The sequence below is a fragment of the Phoca vitulina genome, unplaced genomic scaffold, assembly GCF_004348235.1.
Source record: "Phoca vitulina isolate PV1807 unplaced genomic scaffold, GSC_HSeal_1.0 scaffold89, whole genome shotgun sequence".
Taxonomy (NCBI): domain Eukaryota; kingdom Metazoa; phylum Chordata; class Mammalia; order Carnivora; family Phocidae; genus Phoca; species Phoca vitulina.
The window spans coordinates 432,822-451,248 of record NW_022589792.1 but is presented as its reverse complement, the minus strand read 5'-3'; the positions used below and the strand labels follow the sequence as shown (position 1 = coordinate 451,248).

At 40.4% G+C, this 18,427-nt stretch overlaps 2 protein-coding genes across 2 annotated transcripts; both read left to right on the top strand.

Annotated features, from left to right (window-relative positions):
- The first annotated feature begins 2,222 nt into the window (after positions 1–2,222).
- Positions 2,223–3,894, top strand: LOC116626565 (putative gustatory receptor clone PTE01). Its single transcript, XM_032395956.1, is given in 4 exon segments — positions 2,223–2,290; positions 2,725–2,739; positions 2,950–3,059; positions 3,062–3,894. Coding segments are annotated over 4 exon segments (1,026 nt in total).
- Positions 3,895–13,614: 9,720 nt separating this feature from the next.
- On the top strand, positions 13,615–17,422 carry LOC116626564 (putative gustatory receptor clone PTE01). Its single transcript, XM_032395955.1, has 3 exons — positions 13,615–13,649; positions 14,214–14,306; positions 16,480–17,422. The coding sequence occupies exons 1-3, from the start codon at positions 13,615–13,617 to the stop codon at positions 17,420–17,422; spliced, it is 1,071 nt and encodes a 356-aa protein (XP_032251846.1).
- Positions 17,423–18,427: the final 1,005 nt, after the last annotated feature.

Genomic DNA, 18,427 nt, shown 5'->3' with positions numbered 1-18,427 from the left:
AAGTCTGTCTTTCTGCCAGTCCTAAGGAGGGATTCTGAGCCTTCATCAAACACCAGACAGGCGATCAGTACTCCTTGGTCATGCTCCAGCAGAGATGCATCCCAGCCCAGTAAGTGCTGAAGGAGACAGTGATTGGAGGAGGGACTACCAGGAGCATTTTTTCCTCCCCAACAACATGAACATGATGATACGGGATAGACAGTTGGGAGGGCATCAGTATACAAATTTTCAGATGAGAGCCCTGTGAAGTTTATTTTCTTGGTTCTGGTGGGGGTGTGAGAACTCTCATTAAGAGTTCTGCTTCCACTCTTACTGGTTCTGGTCTGGTTGGCATCTCCCCCACCATAGCCACCAATGGATCTCTTTAACCTTTTCCCTAAGCTACTCCAAAATGATCATGAAGGAGATTATGATGATTGGAAGGAGGAGGATGACATTGACCATTAACCACAGCATAATGTACTTTTATTGAGGGCTTCCTAAATACCAGGCTCTGAGGTATGTGTTTTATGTACCTTGTTTGACTTCATCTGCATAATCTGTCCCAAATTGTAAGTGCACACATTATTATTATTTTACGTAAGATGAAAGGAGTGTAGCATTTTATGTAACATGTGCCAGGTCATGAGTTAGAAAGGGTTGATGCCATATTTGAATCTGGGCATCAGACTAGTCTTCTCCCCTGCCAACCCAAAATGGTCATTTCACTCCCTCTGGGGGTTTCTGGTAGACCACTGTTGGAGAGCAGTAGATAGCACTTCCTGCGTCAACTACAGGAAGAATGGATGAGACCACAGGCAATGATCATAGAGTTGGCACATGATTATTTAGGGGAGATCTCTCTCTCTCCCTCTCAATCTCTCTCTCTCTCCCTCTCAATCTCTCTCTCTCTCACCCCATTCCTGGATTTCACTTCAACTGTTCACTTCCTCCTCCATCCTTTTTTTAAAAAAATATTTTATTTATTTATTTGAGATAGAGAGCTAGCAAGAGAGAGAGAGAGAGCAGGAGCAGGGAAGCAGAGGGAAAGGGAGAAGGATCCCCACTGAATAGGGAGCCCAACATGGGGCTTCATCCCAGGACTCAGGATCATCCTGAGCCGAAGGCAGACACTTAACCGACTGAGCCACCCAGGTGCTCCCCTCCTCCATTCTTATAATCAGCCTACTCAATCACAAAAGGAGACATAAAGTCGGAGTCTTGGGGTCCATTTCTAGTCAGGAAAACAAAAATGGTTAAAAAATGTTCTCATGGGGCGCCTGGGTGGCTCAGCCGTTTAGCGTCTGCCTTTGGCTCAGGTCATGATCCCAGGTCCTGGGATCGAGCCCCACATCGGGCTCCTTGCTCAGCAGGGAAGCCTGCTTCTCCCTCTCCCTCTGCCCCTGTTTGGGTTCCCTCTCTCGCTGTGTTTTTCTCTCTGTCAAATAAATAAATAAAAATCTTAAAATAAAAAAAGGTCTCAGATGTGCCTGTAGTTAAAACCTTTCTACCTCTGCTTAAAACTTTCAGAAATTCTGGAAACAAGGACGTTCAGAGAATGACAATTTAATTTTGAACCCTGTCTGCTCCCCTTATTAGTGTGCTATGGGGCAAGTTCTTGGTATCTCTGAGAATTAGGGTTGTCATCTAAGTTGATTCCTAGTTGATACAGCTCAACTGAATAAGGATTAAACAAATAACAGATGCCTTCTATGCAATAAATATGTGATGAATGCATAAAGTAAGGGCAAATTAAAAATTTTTAAGATTTTATTTTTTTATTTGAGAGAAAGAGAGAGAGAGAGAGCACAAGCAGGGGGAGGGTGGACGGAGAGGGAGAAGCAAACTCCTCACTGAGCGGGGCTCCATCCTGAGATCATGACCTGAGCCAAAGGCAGATGCTTAACCGACTGAGCCACTCAGGTACCCCAAGTTCAAATTAAATTTTAGAAATTTTATTACTAATAATGATAAAGCTAATTCTCATGTCATTGGACTTAAATATCTGGTGACCTGAAGTTATGATTTCCCTACAGCTCTAACAGGACATTTCACTTTTGTTTATACAAGTACATCTTTAGCATATGGAGGGAAACAACTGAGTCTCATTTATTTCTGAATCCCCAGAGCCTATACCTTTTGGCACAGAGGAGGCATCAAAATTTAAAAAATCTCAGTTAAATACTGGATAGATCTTTCCATAGTCCACAGAAACAAAGAAGAAACTATCTTCATAGTCATCAATGTTGTATGACTACGTGCACTTAACTAAAACAAATTTATCAAAATTTGAAGTCCGCCAAAGCCAAGGGTAGGAATTATATACTAAATGACTTTTAAAAGACAACAATAAAAAATTAAAAAAAAAAAAAAAGACAACCGACATTGGGTCATCACTTATTTCCATGAAGGAGAGAAGAAAGAAAATCAAAGAATGATAAACCCATGAAGATAGCTAACACAAAAAATATTTTCTGATTATGAACATTCAACTCTAATTTAGAATCCAGATTACACAGACGTGCCTTTCATGGAGTATTTATAAATATTCTAAATGAAGAGAATATCTAGCATTGCATTTGAATAAAATATTTTTAACTGCTTCAAAATTTCTTCAAATTAGAATGATTTTTTTTTCTTAAAGGAGGAAGGGTATTTATAATTCTATGGTTTCTCTTAAAGAAGAAGTTTGTGTTTACTATGATTGTGGATTTGTTATCTCCTATATTCTTGGTTCTCCTTCAGGAGAGTTTCTCTAAGGTAAATGTGTATAGAAAGAGGTGAATAATGCAGAAACCAATGAGGAAATCAGTTCTAAGAAATAGGGTGTGTCACACTGAGAAATATTGCTGAAGGCACTAGGGTATATGACCGCAAATGTGAATATTTTATTTGTGAATTGTTTGAATACACAGTAGGGACACAGTGTTGGATGCCCATTTGTTCCATTTTTCCAACCCTCTTTTTCAGAAGGTGTCCAAGCTACATAGAACTACAAAATCTAACAAGGGTCTCAGAATTCTTCCTCACGGGACTCTCAGATGATCCAGAACTGCAGCCCCTTCTCTTTGGGCTGTTCTGTCCATGTATCTGGTCACCGTGCTCGGGAACCTGCTCATCGTCCTGGCTGTCAGCTCTGACTCCCACCTCCACACCCCCATGTACTTCTTCCTTTCCAACCTGTCCTTGGCTGACATCGGTTTCACTTCTACCACAATCCCCAAGATGATTGTGGACATCCAAACTCAGAGCAGAGCCATCTCCTATATGGGTTGCCTGACTCAGATGTCCTTTTTGATCCTTTTTGGATGTATGGATGGTATGCTTCTGACTGTGATGGCGTATGACCGGTTTGTGGCCATCTGTCACCCTCTACACTACTCAGTCATCATGAACCCCCACCTCTGTGGCTTCTTAGTTTTGTTGTCTTTTTTTGTTAGCCTTTTGGACTCCCAGCTGCACAATTTGATTGTGTTACAACTTACCTGCTTCAAGGATATGGAAATTTCTAATTTTTTCTGCGACCCTTCTCAACTCCTGAACCTGGCCTGTTCTGACACCTCCACCAATAACATAGTCATGTATTTTGTTGGTGCCATCTCTGGCTTTCTCCCCATCTCAGGGATCTTTTTCTCTTACTATAAAATTGTTTCCTCCATTCTGAGAGTCCCATCCACAGGTGGGAAGTACAAAGCCTTCTCCACCTGTGGCTCCCACCTGTCAGTTGTTTGCTTATTTTATGGTACTGCTATTGGAGTGTACCTTGGATCAGCATTGTCGCCTTCCCCCAGGAAGGATATGGTGGCCTCAGTTGTGTATACCATAGTCACTCCCATGCTGAACCCCTTCATTTACAGCCTGAGAAACAGGGACATCAAGAGTGCCCTTTGGAGGTTCCTCAGAAGAACAGGCTAATCTCAGTATGTGTGCAATCCTTTTTGAAGTGTGGGTTGAAAAAAATTGGCAAAACCAAACACGTAGACCAGCAAATACTGCTTTCTTGGTCACAATTTTTTTCAATATCATGGTTTTCATTCCTCTTCATGTTTCATATATGAATATTACTTTTTTTTATTTGTTTTTAATTGGATTGGGGGAGTATTCTGGGATGCTTTGTACATCATAATGAATGCATGAGAGGTTCTTCTCAATGACCCCGGTATCCAGGTGAGATGTAGAACTCTCTCTCTCTCTTTAAGATTTATTTATTTATTGGAGAGGTGGAGGAGGGGCACAGGGAGAAGGAGAGGGAGAGAATCTCAAGCAGACTCCCCACTGAGCTTGGAGCTTGTCACAGGGCTCGATCCCACGATCCTGAGATCATGACCTGAATGGAAACCAAGAGTTGAATGCTCAACCACCTGAGCCACCTAGGTACCCCTACAACTCTCTTTTCATATATTTAAAATTTATATCCTTTTCCATGATTTCTGTGTATTTTCCATACAAATTTTGCATCTCTCAAAACTGTTTATTCAGGTAATGTCTAAGGATGCCATTTACTGGTCCTTAACCATGGATTTTGTTAGAATTTCCTGAGGAGTCTTATAAATAATGACGACTGGGTCTCATCACCAGAGATTCTGATTTAGTTGGACAGGTGTGTGTCTAGGTATGAGGATTTTTTAAAAACACCCAAGAGAGTTTAGTTGTCTTTACACTCTAAAATTAAGTAAAGTTCACTACTCCCTCTAAACCCCTAAGCCCTTGGTATTTATTGGCTTCCATCTGTCACCACATTGCTCCATTTTTTGCTTTGTCCTGTGGTAGCTATTTAACCAACTAACTACACTCAATTCTCTTTATTAAAATAATTAGCTTGATTTCTTTTTTTCTATATATTTATTTATTTATTTATTTATTTATTTACTTATTTATTTATTTAAGAGAGAGAGAACGTGAATGGACAGAGGGGCAGAGGGAGAGAATCTTAAGCAGACTCCAAGCTGAGAATGGAGACCAATTGGGAGCTCGGTCCCATGACCCTGAGATCATGACCTGAGCTGAAAACAAGAGTCAGACGTTTAACTGACTGAGATACCCAGGTGCCCCTGATATCTTTTTTCTTGACCGAACCCTGAATGTTAAATTATAACATGAGGAGAAAGATGTGTTATGAGTTGTGTGCAGTTGGAATATTGCAAAATGAGCTCATAAAATAAAGGTGGTTTTATTTTTCATTTCTTAAAGATTATTTACTTATGTATTTGAGAGAGAGCATGAGAGAGAGAGAGAGCAAAGAGGGAAGAGGGTCAGAGGGAGAAGAAGACTCCCCTCCGAGCAGGGGGCCTGATGCGGGACTCCATCCTATGACTCTAGGATCATGACCTGAGCCGAAGGCGTCGCTTAACCAACTGAGCCACCCAGGTGCCCCGACTAAGTCACAAATTTCATCATAAATAAATTGTACTTTGTCTTCATTTTTTTTTTTAAAGATTTTATTTATTTATTTGACAGAGAGAGACACAGCGAGAGGGGGAACACAAGCAGGGGGAGTGGGAGAGGGAGAAGCAGGCTTCCCGCAGAGCAGGGAGCCTGATACGGGGCTCTATCCCAGGACCCTGGGATCATGACCTGAGCCGAAGGCAGATGCTTAACAACTGAGCCACCCAGGCGCCCCTACTTTGTCTTCATTTTTAAAAAAATCCTCAGCAGCCAAGGTTTATGTTGTCAGCAAAGGTGAGCCCTTTTCTTTCTCTAGTAATGGCCTGTTTAGGACTTCACTTGGTTACCATGCTTCCTTGTCTTCTGTCATTGATAAATCAGTCTTTGAGCTCCATTTGGTTCTTCAATATGAGTATCCATCTTTCTTTAAAAATGTCATACATAGTTTTTTGGTAGTAATTTTGGTTCTCTGAAAACCTGTCCAACTAGTTTAATTTACCCTGCCTTTTATCTCTGAGGTAAATCACCTACTAACTACATTGATAAGGAACTTTGATATTGGAGAAAGGCATGAAATTGACAGATGATGAAGCCAAAACAGTTAGCGGGAAGTTACCACCCAATAAAAATGACTACATTTCTATATTTGCATATCCATTTATTTAAACCTAAGTGATAGCCAAAGAACCTTGTTAAGAGGGAAGGTAATGTTGCCATTTGATGTCAAATGGTAGACTCTACCCAGAGGTAGTGCTTTGGTTTTTGTTTGTTTGTTTTTAGATTTGGATTTGGAAGAGTGCATAGGAAAAGACTGGAAGATTCACACAGCCATCCGAATGTGGTGTGACAATTCTTGACTAGAATAGGAAACAGAGATAGTAGAAAAAAATGTGGGATAGGAAAATACTCCACTGCCCACATATAGGCTCAAAAATTTGAAAATTTTAGCAACTCAAAGTTCCTTTCTGAGCCCCAGAATTCTCAGCAGCAAATTAGGGGCAATAAAGCTTATCTTCCAAGGCCATGCAGTAATTATATATAATTGTGCCATGGTTCAGTCAGATGGTAGTTTCCCATCAAATGGTAAATCCTATTATAACATTAAGGAAGTTAATTTAAATAAGCATTCCAGTAATTTATAAGTAACCTGATGTTACAAACTGTGTGGCTTTGAGTATGATACATAACATATTTCTATTTAAATTTCTCATCTACAGAGTTATGACAACAAGACCACTTAAATGAAAGGCTGGTTGAGAAGATATCATCGAATGTGCTGAATATAACATGATTTATATGTAGTAGGAGATCAACAAGGGCAAACTGTCATAACCAATTATTAACAGGCCAGTGTATAGTTTGAACATATGGGCTTTGTAGGCCAAAATTTGATTTGCAACATCAGCTCTTTTTTAAAAAATATTTTTATTTATTTGACAAAGAGAGACACAGCAAGAGATGGAACACAAGCAGGGGGAGTGGGAGGGGAAGAAGCAGGTTTCCCGCTGAGCAGGGAGCCTGATGTGGGGCTCAATCCCAGGACCCTGGGATCATGACCTGAACCGAAGGCAGACGCTTAACCCACTGAGCCATCCAGGCGCCCCCAACATTAGCTCTTCTAACGCATTAGCTGAGTGCACTGGGATATATTTTTTTATAACTTTTGTGGCCTCTAATCCTTCATTTTAAATGGTATTTAGCTGAAAGCACTCTAGGATTAAAAAGACAATATGCACATGGTAAGAACTAACTAAATATAGATATCATTATCATCATCATCTACCCTGTGGTTGATAGATTTCTTATTCCAACTTTATTGAAATATAATTGATATGCAACATTGTGTAAGTTTAAGATGTACAATGTGTTGATTTAGTACACTGATATATTGCAAAGTGATTACCACCATAGAGTTAGCTAACACTTCCATTATGTCACACAATTACCATTTCTTTTTTGAGAACATTTAAGATCTACTTTCTTAGCAACTTTAAATATATAATACAGTATTGTTAACTACAATCATCATGCTGTACATTAGATCCCTAGAACTTATTTATCTTATAACTGGAAGTTTGTACCCTTTAACCAACGTATCCCTACTCCCCCGCCTCCAACCCCTGGTAACCACTTTTTAACTTTTTTTCTGAGTTTGGCTGTTTTAGATTCCAAATATAAGAGATATCATGCAGTATTTGTCTTTCTCTGACTTATTTCACTTAGCATAATGCCCTCAATGTCCATCTCTGTTGTAAATGGCAGAATTTGCTTCTTTCTTATAGCTGAATAATATTCCATTGTGTGTGTATGTATATATGTCATATCTTCTTTATCCATTCGTCCATTGATGGACACTTGGATTATTTTTATATTTTGGATAATGTGAATAATGCTGCAATGAACATGGGAGCACAGATAACTCTTTGACATCCTGTTTTCATTTCCTTTGGATATATGTCAAGAAATGAGATTGCTGGATCATATGGTAGTTCTATTTTTAATATTTTGAGACATCTACATGCTGTTTTCCATCATGTTCATACTAATGTACATTCCCACAACAGTGCACAAGGGTTCCCTTTTCTTCACATCCTTGCCAACATTTGTTTTATGTGTCTTTGAAGATAGTCATTTTAACAGGTATGAGTTGATATCTCGTTGTGGTTTTGCTTTGCATTTCCCTGATGATGAGTGATGTCAAACACCTTTAATATACCTGTTGGCCATTTGTTAGTCTACTCTGGAAAATTGCTTACTTAGCTCCTCTGCCCATTTTTACTTTTTTCTTCTTTTGCCATTGAGTCGTGTGTTCTTTATATATTTTGGATATTAACTTCTTATCAGATATATGATTTCCAAATATGTCTTCCCATTCTCCCATTCTGTGGTTGCTTCTTCATTTTGTTGTTTCTTTTGCTTTGCAGAAGCTTTTTAGTTTGATGTAGTCCCACTTCTTTATTTTTGCTTTTGTTGCTTGTACTTTTAGTGTTCTATCCAGGAAATTGCTGCCAGACAATGTGAGGGAGTTTTTCCCCTATGTTTTCTTCTAAGGGTTTTATGTTTTCAGGTCTTTAACCCATTTCAAGTTCATTTTTGTGAGTGGTGTAAGATAAGGGTCTAATTTTATTCTTCTGCATGTGATAATCTAGTTTTCCTAACACTATTTTTTGAAAAGAGTATCTTTTCCCCACTGAGTGTTTTGGCTCCCTTGTCAAATATTAGTTGACTATACATGCAGGGATTTATTTATGAGCCCTTGACTCTGTACCATTTGTTTCTTTGTCTATTTCTATGTTAGTACCACACTTGTGGCTGATATTGATAGTCCTTATACTCCTTCCTTGTTTCTAGCTGTGTCTATATGTGCAAGATTTACCATTCTCTGGGTGCAGTATAACTGAACAAGTCCTTTGTACAGTGCACTGAAAGGCTGGGTAAGATGGTCACTCACCCTACTCTCCCTTTCCTGCTGAGGGGAACTCTTCTAGCTGGGGAGTTCCCTCTTGGTGCTGAGCAGTGTAACTGGGGGGATGGAATGCTGCAGGCAGAATGAAGCTGTTCTTCCTTCCCTTTTGTGTGGTTATTCTCAGGTATTTTGTTCCACTGTTTGCTGAAGTTTCTTAAGTAGACTTCTGAACTCTTCCAGAGCTGTTTTTTGGCAAGGATAGCTAATTATTGATCTCTGTAGGGGGGACAGAGGCCGGGGTTGCCTTCTTCACTATCTTGCTTTAATTGATCTCTCTTTGCATCAGATAATGACAGATCAATCTCTGAATTACTCATCAAGAGTCCTCTGAGCCAGGAGAACCACATGGGTAGGATGTGGCAGGTTGCAAGGGACTATCATTTACATACAATTTATTTTGGCAACCAGAAAAAACCGCACAGGCCAAAATCACATTTATTTAAACATTAGGATTTGTGAACACAAAGTAATCTAAAGAAAATACATTCTGGGGGCAAATGAATTCTTGTCGGTGTACAGAAATCAGAAACCACAGGGGACATTTGTTGAATTTCAGCATAGAATGGCTACAGCTTGGTGAGTTGTCAATGGAAAGACCCTGGTGATAGAAGAGAAACTGCATCAGCTTCTCCTGACTACATGTCCTAAAGCAACATGGTGGGATCTGCAGAAATACCAAATCAGAGGCAATTTCTGCCCACAGGTCAGATCTTCCGCAGGGGAATTTTGTTGAGAGCCTTTTAGTGTGATGGATTGTGGACTGTGTTGGGAAACAAAGAGACATCTCTAGAGTCTTGTGGTGTTTTAGAGACCAATTTCCTGGTAAAGGGCAAGGCCTGCACGGTGGGAAGATTTTCATGCTCCCACTGACCTCCACCTCTTATATTTATGCCGTTGTGGAGACTTATCCCCTTAAGTGTGTCCTGGGTTAGTGACTTGTTTCCAACCAACACAACATGGTAAAACTGATGAGATGTCACTTCTGAGATTAGGGTGCAAAAAGACTCCTGTCTGTTGTTTCTCTATCACCTGTCTGCTTATTCTGATGGAAGTCAACTGCCATGTGTGAGCTTCCCCATGAAAGACCCATGTGGCTGAGAACTAAAGAACACCTCTGGCCAACCGCCCACAAGGGACTCCATCTTTCCAACAGCTATGTGAGTGGGCTTGGAAACAGGTCTTCTCCCACTCAGACTTTGAGAGGACCACTGTGGCTCTGGCTGACACATTGATTGCAATCTTGTTAGATACTCTTGTTTATTTAAGAGAAGTAGCAAGTTATAAAAAAGCACATAACAATTAATATTGTTCTAAATACATACATACATCAATGAAAGAAAATCTAGGACTTGGGCTGTCATTTAAATAAGGGAAAAAACTTTAAAAAGGGAAATAAGAAGTTCCTCTTAGAGACATAAATCTTAACTCAGAAGATAGAAATAGTTTCTGATTCTTGTTATAGAAGACTGAATTCTCCCTAATTTACATGATTGCCGTAAAGGATTTGCAGATGTCAAAGTCAAAAAGTCATAAATTAAACTGAAAAAAAAAAAAAAAAGGACTCAGTACTTTGTGTTAAGATCCTCGAAATTGGAAATCAGAAGCAAAGTGTACAAAAGTAGGGACCCGAAAGGGTACGTGCACCCCGATGTTTATAGCAGCAATGGCCACAATAGCCAAACTGTGGAAAGAGCCAAGATGTCCATCAACAGATGAATGGATAAAGGAGATGTGGTATATATATACAACGGAATATTATGCAGCCATCAAAAGGAATGAGATCTTGCCATTTGCAACGACGTGGATGGAACTGGAGGGTATTATGCTGAGCGAAATAAGTCAAACAGAGAAAGACATGTATCATATGACCTCACTGATATGAGGAATTCTTAATCTCAGGAAACAAACTGAGGGTTGCTGGAGTGGGGGGTGGGGTGGGAGGAATGGGGTGACTGGGTGATGGACACTGGGGAGGGTATGTGTTCTGGTAAGTGCTGTGAATTGTGCAAGACTGTTGAATCTCAGATCTGTACCTCTGAAACAAATAATGCAATATATGTTAAGAAAGAAAAAAAGAAGAAGAAGAATGTAGCAGGAGGGGAAGAATGAAGGGGGGGAAATCGGAGGGGGAGAAGAACCATGAGAGACGATGGACTCTGAAAAACAAACTGAGGGTTCTAGAGGGGAGGGGGGTGGGAGGATGGGTTAGCCTGGTGATGGGTATTGGGGAGGGCACGTTCTGCATGGAGCACTGGGTGTTATGCACAAACAATGAATCATGGAACACTATACCTAAAACTAATGATGTAATGTATGGGGATTAACATAACAATAAAAAAAATTAAAAAAAAAAAAAAGAAGCAAAGTGTACAGATGAGCTTTCTCCTAAGAAGAGAAAGGGCCTGGACCCTTCTAAATACATCCACTTTTCTCCTTTTCTTCTTCTGTTATTAGGAAGTCCTCAGAGATTGGGGTAACATGGACCAATTTTGCTAATTATGAGCTCTGTGCATTGAGCTCTCAAGGTCATACAGGAATAAATAATTAGCCAGTGCCTCCAGCCTTCCTGGCTACCAGGACCATTAGGCTGCATACTATCTTCTCCTCCTGGAGTTATCATCTGCATAACAGGATTCATACCTGACTCTGTATGCCTGCCAATCCTGAAGACAAAGCCTCAGCCATCATCATTCACCGGGCAGGAAAGGGGGGTGGATCCGAACTCCTAGTCATGACCCAGCAGAGGTACAGCACAGACCAGTGAGTGCCGAGGGAGATGGTGGATGGAAGAGGGACTGCCGGGAACTGCTTCCTCATCAGCTAGACAAGCTGGGGCTGGCCAGATGGGAGGGCAGCAATATGCAAAGTTTCAGCTCAGAGATCCATGAAGTTTATGTTCTTTTTCCTGTTGGGGATATCAGAACTCTCATTCAGAATTCTGCTCTCCTCCAACACCATTTCTAGCTTCCATATGCATCACTCACATGAGAGCAGGAGATGGATCTCTTCAAAATGTTCCCTAAGCGCTCCAAAATGATCATGAATATGATGATGGTGATCATGATGGTGATGAGGAGAATAAACCGTAATATAAGACTTTATTGAGGGTTTCCTTGTGCCAGGCTCTGAGCTTTGTGCTATGTAGCTTTTTAATTTTCATTTGCATAATCACCCCCAAGATAGAGGTGCACAGTTGAGGAAAAGAGCACAGCATTCTTACTTAATTTTTACCAAGTCCTGGGGTAAAAAGGGGATGAAGTCAGGTTTGGATTTGAGTAGCAAGACCCTATTCACAAGGCATAGTGTGCGGGGAATATCTTTCCATACAATTTAGTTTCATGGGGCTAATGAGCCCTTGAAACGTGGGAGGTCCAAACTGAGATGTTCTGTCAGTATAAACTACCAGATATTTTGAAGTTGTACAGAAAAGAATATAAAATATCTCAATTTTGTGTATTAGTGAATTATAATATTTTGGGGGTAGTGTAGTAAAATTTGGTATAGTAAAATTTTTTATTTTTATTTTTTTAAAGATTTTTATTTATTTGAGAGAGAGACTGAGTGAGAGAGAGTGAGAGAGACCATGAATCAGGTGGGGAGAGGGAGAAGCAGACTCCCCACAAGCAGGGAGCCCCTGGGATCATGACCTGAGCCGAAGGCAGATGCTTAACTGATTGAGCCACCCAGGTACGCCTAAAATTTTTTATTTTAAATAAAAAATATTTTATTCATTTAAATAAAATATTAAAACAAAAACCCCCAAAAAGCAACCAATGATGCAACCTACCTTCCCTTTCTCTTTCTAGGTCACTCCAGGCAGAATACCAGCAGGGAAACAACTGAGCCTCATTCATTTCCTTTTTTTTTTTTTTAAAGATTTTATTTATTTATTTGAGAGAGAAAGAATGAGACAGAGAGAGAGCATGAGAGGGGGAGGGTCAGAGGGAGAAGCAGACTTCCTGCTGAGCAGGGAGCCCGATGTGGGACTCGATCCCGGGACTCCAGGATCATGACCTGAGCTGAAGGCAGTCGCTTAACCAACTGAGCCACCCAGGCACCCGAGCCTCATTCATTTCTGATTCCTCAGTACCTACACTGTGGTTGGCACAGTGTAAGCAGCTAATATACATCTGTTTATATATATTAATTATATATTATATATTCTGAGCTGAAACTTTGCATATATATATGCATATCTATATCATCTCTATCTATCTATATATATAACACATTGATTACCCTTTGTTAGTTCACAGGAACCCAATGTAGTCAATATGGCCTCCATACACTGGGGGCTTTCTTGCCTGAGCTTTCATTTCTTCCAGGGATGTCTTGTATGACTGATGAAAGAGATTCAGTGGTTTCCCTCCAAGCACTCTTCCAGGGTGACAAATCAAATTCATCAAACCCTGAAGAAGGGGCCATGGGAACCCTCAGTTTTGTAGCCAAATTGCATAGACGTTGGCTAGAACATGAGGAACCTACTACTTGTGATTGGCATCTGAAGTGGGGTGGGAGCAGTCTTGTGAGCTATCCTGTGGGATTTGATGCTCCAGGCGGATAGTGTCAGAATTGAGTTAAATTGTAGGACATTCAGCTGATGTAGACAATTGCTTAGTGTGGTGGTTAGGGGAACCCCACACATTTGCTGACCAGAAGTTTCAGAAGTGAAGTATTCTGTGTAAAAGTAAAGGAGAAACTCAGGAGGTGAAAAACTGGGTGGGTTTTTCCTATACAGTGCCAAAGACTTAATTCAATTTTAATTTATTACTCATTAGGTCGGCATGTCCATGCCCACTGTGGGGTCTTTGAGGGCAAGGTAATAGTTTCAGTGGTGAAGGTGGAACATGTTTGTTCTCTGTTCTTCTGTTCAAGAACCTCCCTACGATTCTAGAGGGCACCTTGTTTAAATTTAGTGGGATCCCCAGCTATTACTGTAATTCGAGTCCCAGTAGTGATTGAGAACATGGAGGTTTGCCAATTGGTGCATTTCAGCAGATATTAAAGTTAATTCAGAACCGATGTTGAAGAGATGTAAAAGCACCTATTTTTTGTTCTATAAATTCTTCTAATATATTTCAGACTTCCAATTGGGTCAAATTGTATACCTCTATTTCAGTTTTTTGTTTCTTAACCCCATATGTAAGTGTCTTTCTTTCTCTTAATTTTTTTTTCCCTTTTTTTATTTCTTTGTTTTTTATCACTGGATATATTTCAAGGGGGGTCCTCTCTATCCTGCTCATATTTGTAAATTTCTTACTCCAGACAGCCTCAAGCCAGATCTTCAGGGTGAGGGACCTCCTCCAAGATGATGATTGTTTCATAGGGTTTATATACCCTGTGCTTAAATCAGGTTTGAATTAATCCCTTTACTGTAATACAGGGGTGCTGTGGATGTTTCTCCCTATAACCCTGAGGATCTGGATCTTTGTTGCAACAAAGGTGTGGGCAATAGGAGCAGCAGAGGTATTGAAAGGTCCCAGCCTGTTTTTAGGAGTGCAGACCTGAGCATGACAAACAATGACTGCTTTTCTTCTCCTTCTCCTTCCCTTCCTCTCCTTCTTACTCCTCTTCTCCCTCTCTCTCCCCTCCAATGACATTTTTTCATGAGCAACCACCCAATGGACCTAGATCTTGCACAGGGTATACTCTTTCCCCTCAACATCCTTAAAGGACAATGCCTGGTTGAAACACACAACCAATCAGGGTAAGAGCCTTTCCTTGGCCCTAGCGTCAGTCACAGCTTCATTCGAAGACATATGGATAGGTCTGGGCCAAGACACGAGACCCAGGGCCACATTAAGAAAAGACCTAATACCATTGTCCTGTCTCTAACAGCCAAGTAATTATTGAAACTTCCAAATTACGTCATTTAGATCTATAAGAAAGGATTGGAAGGGCTTAAGAAATGCATCACAGTGCAATCCAGTCCAGAGTGCATGCTTCATGCTTGCCATAAGGCAGCATAGCCAGTGAGCAAGCCAGAGCAAGAGAAGAAAGACCTTATATGGTGGTGGTCATTGTCTCATGCCCCACTCACTCAGATAGGACACTCTGCAGAAATAGGATGGACTCCTATTCAAAATTTGGCTTGGATGTCGAGGCTGATAATGCCGAAGGCGGTCGCTTAACCAACTAAGCCATTCAGGCACCCAAAGTGAGAGTTTAAATAAAGGAAACAAGTATACAGGTGGGTATAAAAAGTTTTATTCCTAATATGAAGACCTCCCTGTCTAGAGAGAGCATTGCAGTCCTTCTACACTGGTCTGAAATGCTTGTGAGGTTTGAATGTCTCACTGTCACCAAAGGAGGAAGAACCCAGGCTTGTTTGCTTGCTTGCTTTTTTTTTTTTAATTGAGATAGAATTGACATATAATTATATTAGTTTCAGGTGTACAGTATAATGACTCAAAATTTATATATTGCAAAATGATCACCACAAATCTAGTTAACATCCATCACCATACATAGTTGCAAGATTTTTTTTCTTGTCATGAGAACTTTTAAGATCTACTCTTAGCAACTTTCAAATATGAAACACAGTATTATTAACTATAGTTACCATGCTGTACATCACATCCCCACAACATACTTGTTTTATAACTGGAGGACCCCGGCTTTCTTATCAGCTAGCCCAGATGTCAGGCAGATGGGGTTAAGAGAGCAGTATGCCTTAAACTCTGTTAGCAATCAAATATCACACACAAAAACATGGGTCAGACACTTTATTACATAGATCTTACAGGGTGTTTGTAAATAGTTCAAATCAAGATAATTAATTTCTCTGCATTTAGACAAAATAAAATACTTTTGACTGCTTAATAGTGTCCTTTAATTAGAACAATTTTTTTAAGGGCAAAAGATATTTCTTATTCCTTTTGTTTCCTTTAAAGGAGGGGACTGATATGTTAGCGTGTTTATGGATTTTTAAATCTCTAAGTATCCTTGCCCTTCTAATTTCTTTAGCCTAGTCTTTCCAAAGTGGATGCACATAGAAACCAGGCTGTTAGGGGCGCCTGAGTGGCTCAGTTGTTGGGCATCTGCCTTTGGCTCGGGTCATGGTCCCAGGGTCCTGGGATCGAGCCCCGCGTCGGGCTCCCTGCTCGGCGGGAAGCCTGCTTCTCCCTCCCCCACTCCTCCTGCTTGTGTTCCCTCTCTCGCTGTGTATCTCTCTGTCAAATAAATAAATAAAATCTTTAAAAAAAAAGAAAAAAAAAAAAGAAACCAGGCTGTTAGAGACAGGATGCACAAAGAAAGTGAATGGAGCAAAAGACAATGAGAAAAGAGTTCTAGGAAGAATGTGTTGCCGCAACTGAGAAATTTTGCTAGATTTTCCTCAAATGTGAATACTTTATGAATTGCTTGAATCCAAAATATAGACAAACTGATGGATACCTGTATACTTGTTTCCTTTATTTAAACTCTCACTTTGGGTGCCTGAATGGCTTAGTTGGTTAAGCGACCGCCTTCGGCTCAAGTCATGATCCTGGAGTTCTGGGATCGAGTCCTGCATTGGGCTCCCTTCTCAGCAGGAAGTCTGCTTCTCTTTCTGACTCTTTCCCTTCTCATGCTTTCTTTCTGTCTCTCTCGAATAAATAAATAAATAATCTATTTTTTTTTTAAATAAATTCTCATTTATTTCCCTAAAGCTGTCTCTGCTATGTGGAACCCCAGAATCTAACAGGTGTCTTGGAATTCCTCCTCCTGGGCTTCTCAGATGATCCAGAACTGCAGCCTGTAATCTTCAGCCTGTTCCTGTCCATGTATCTAGTCACCATGCTGGGGAATCTACTGATCATCCTAGCTGTCAGCTCTGACTCCCGCCTTCATACCCCCATGTACTTGTTCCTTTCCATCCTGTCCCTGGCTGACATCGGTTTCACTTGTACCACGGTCCCAAAGGTGATTTTGGACATTAAAACTCATAACAGAGTCATCTCCCGTGTGGGCTGCCTGACTCAGTTGTCTTTTTTTAATCTTTTTGGCTGTTTGGACAGTGTACTCTTAACTGTGATGGCCTATGATCGGTTTGTAGCTGTTTGTTATCCTCTGTACTACCGAGTCATCATGAACCCCCGCCTCTGTAGCCTGCTCATCCTGGTGTCTTTTTCGATCAGCCTTCTGGACTCTCAGCTACACTGCCTCATGATGTCACAACTTACCTTTTGCGTAAATGTGGAAATTCCACATTTCTTCTGCGACCCTCCTCAGCTCCTCAAACTTTCCTGTAATGATACTTCCACCAATAAAATAGTCATGTATTTTCTTGGTGCCATCTTTGGTGGTATTCCAGTCTCAGGGATCCTTTTCTCTTATACACGAATTGTTTCCTCCATTCTGAGAGTCCCATCCACAGGTGGGAAGTACAAAGCCTTCTCCACCTGTGGCTCCCACCTGTCAGTTGTTTGTTTATTTTATGGAACGGGTCTTGGGGTGTACCTCAGTTCAGCTGTCTCACGTTCTCCCAGGAAGGGTGCAGTGGACTCAGTGATGTATGCTGTGGTTGTTCCCATGCTGAATCCCTTCATCTACAGCCTGAGGAACAGGGACATCAAGAGGGCTTTGCTGAGGCTCCTCAACAGAAGAGCCTAGTCTTGGATCTTTTTTTTTTTTTTTTTTTTTTTTGTCTGTTGGTTAGAAATGATTGCAAAACCAAATATATGGTATGAGCAAGCATGCCCCTTTGGTCATATAATTTTGTAGCTCATGGTTTCCATTCCTCTTGTTTTGAAATATCTAAATATTTTTTATCTTGGCACATCTTTGATGGAATTAAGGGAGTATTCTGGGACCCCATGTATGTCAAAATCACTGCACAATTGTATCTTATTGTACCTATGGAATCTTCTGTATTTGTCACCTATGACTCAGGCATCCTGTAGAAATTCAAACTCTCTTTTAAATTATATTCTCTGGAATACTACTCAGCCATCAAAAAAATGAAATCTTGCCATTTGCAACAGTGTGGGTGGAACTAGAGGGTATTATGCCCTGAAGGGAATTATGCTAAGTGAAATAAGTCAATCAGAGAAAGACAATTACCATATGATCTCACTGATATGAGGAATTTAAGAAACAAAACAGAAGATCATAGGAGAAGAGAGGAAAAGATAAAACAAGATGAAACCAGAGAGGGAGACAAACTATAAGAGACTCTTAATCATAGGAAACAAACTGAGGGTTGCTGAAGGTGAGGGGTTAGGAGGATGGAGTAACTGGGTGATGGACATTAAGGAGGGCATGTGATGTAATGAGCACTGGGTATTATACAAGACTGATGACTCACTGACCTCTATCTGTGAAACCAATAATACATTATATGTTAATTAATTGAATTTAAATAAAAAAAATAAAATATATTCTCACCCATTTTTACTGTCACATCTATTTCCCATAATACTTTGGCTTTGATCAAATCTATTGATGCAGGTTGTTTAAAAGAATGTATGTCACTGGTCCTCAATCTTGGCTTCATGTTTGAAGCATCTGATATGCTTTAAAAATCCTCATGCCTGAGTCCCACCACCACCGATTAAGATTCAATTGGACTGGAGAGTAAAAAGAACATGAACAGTTTTTTAACAGACCCCAGATTGG

Coding starts and splice junctions, on each gene's coding strand:
- LOC116626564 (XM_032395955.1), top strand. CDS start 13,615: ATGTCCATGCCCACTGTGGGGTCTTTGAGGGCAAG. Junction 13,650..14,213: donor GTGGGGTCTTTGAGGGCAAG/GTAATAGTTTCA, acceptor ACTGTAATACAG/GGGTGCTGTGGATGTTTCTC. Junction 14,307..16,479: donor AGCAGCAGAGGTATTGAAAG/GTCCCAGCCTGT, acceptor ATTTCCCTAAAG/CTGTCTCTGCTATGTGGAAC.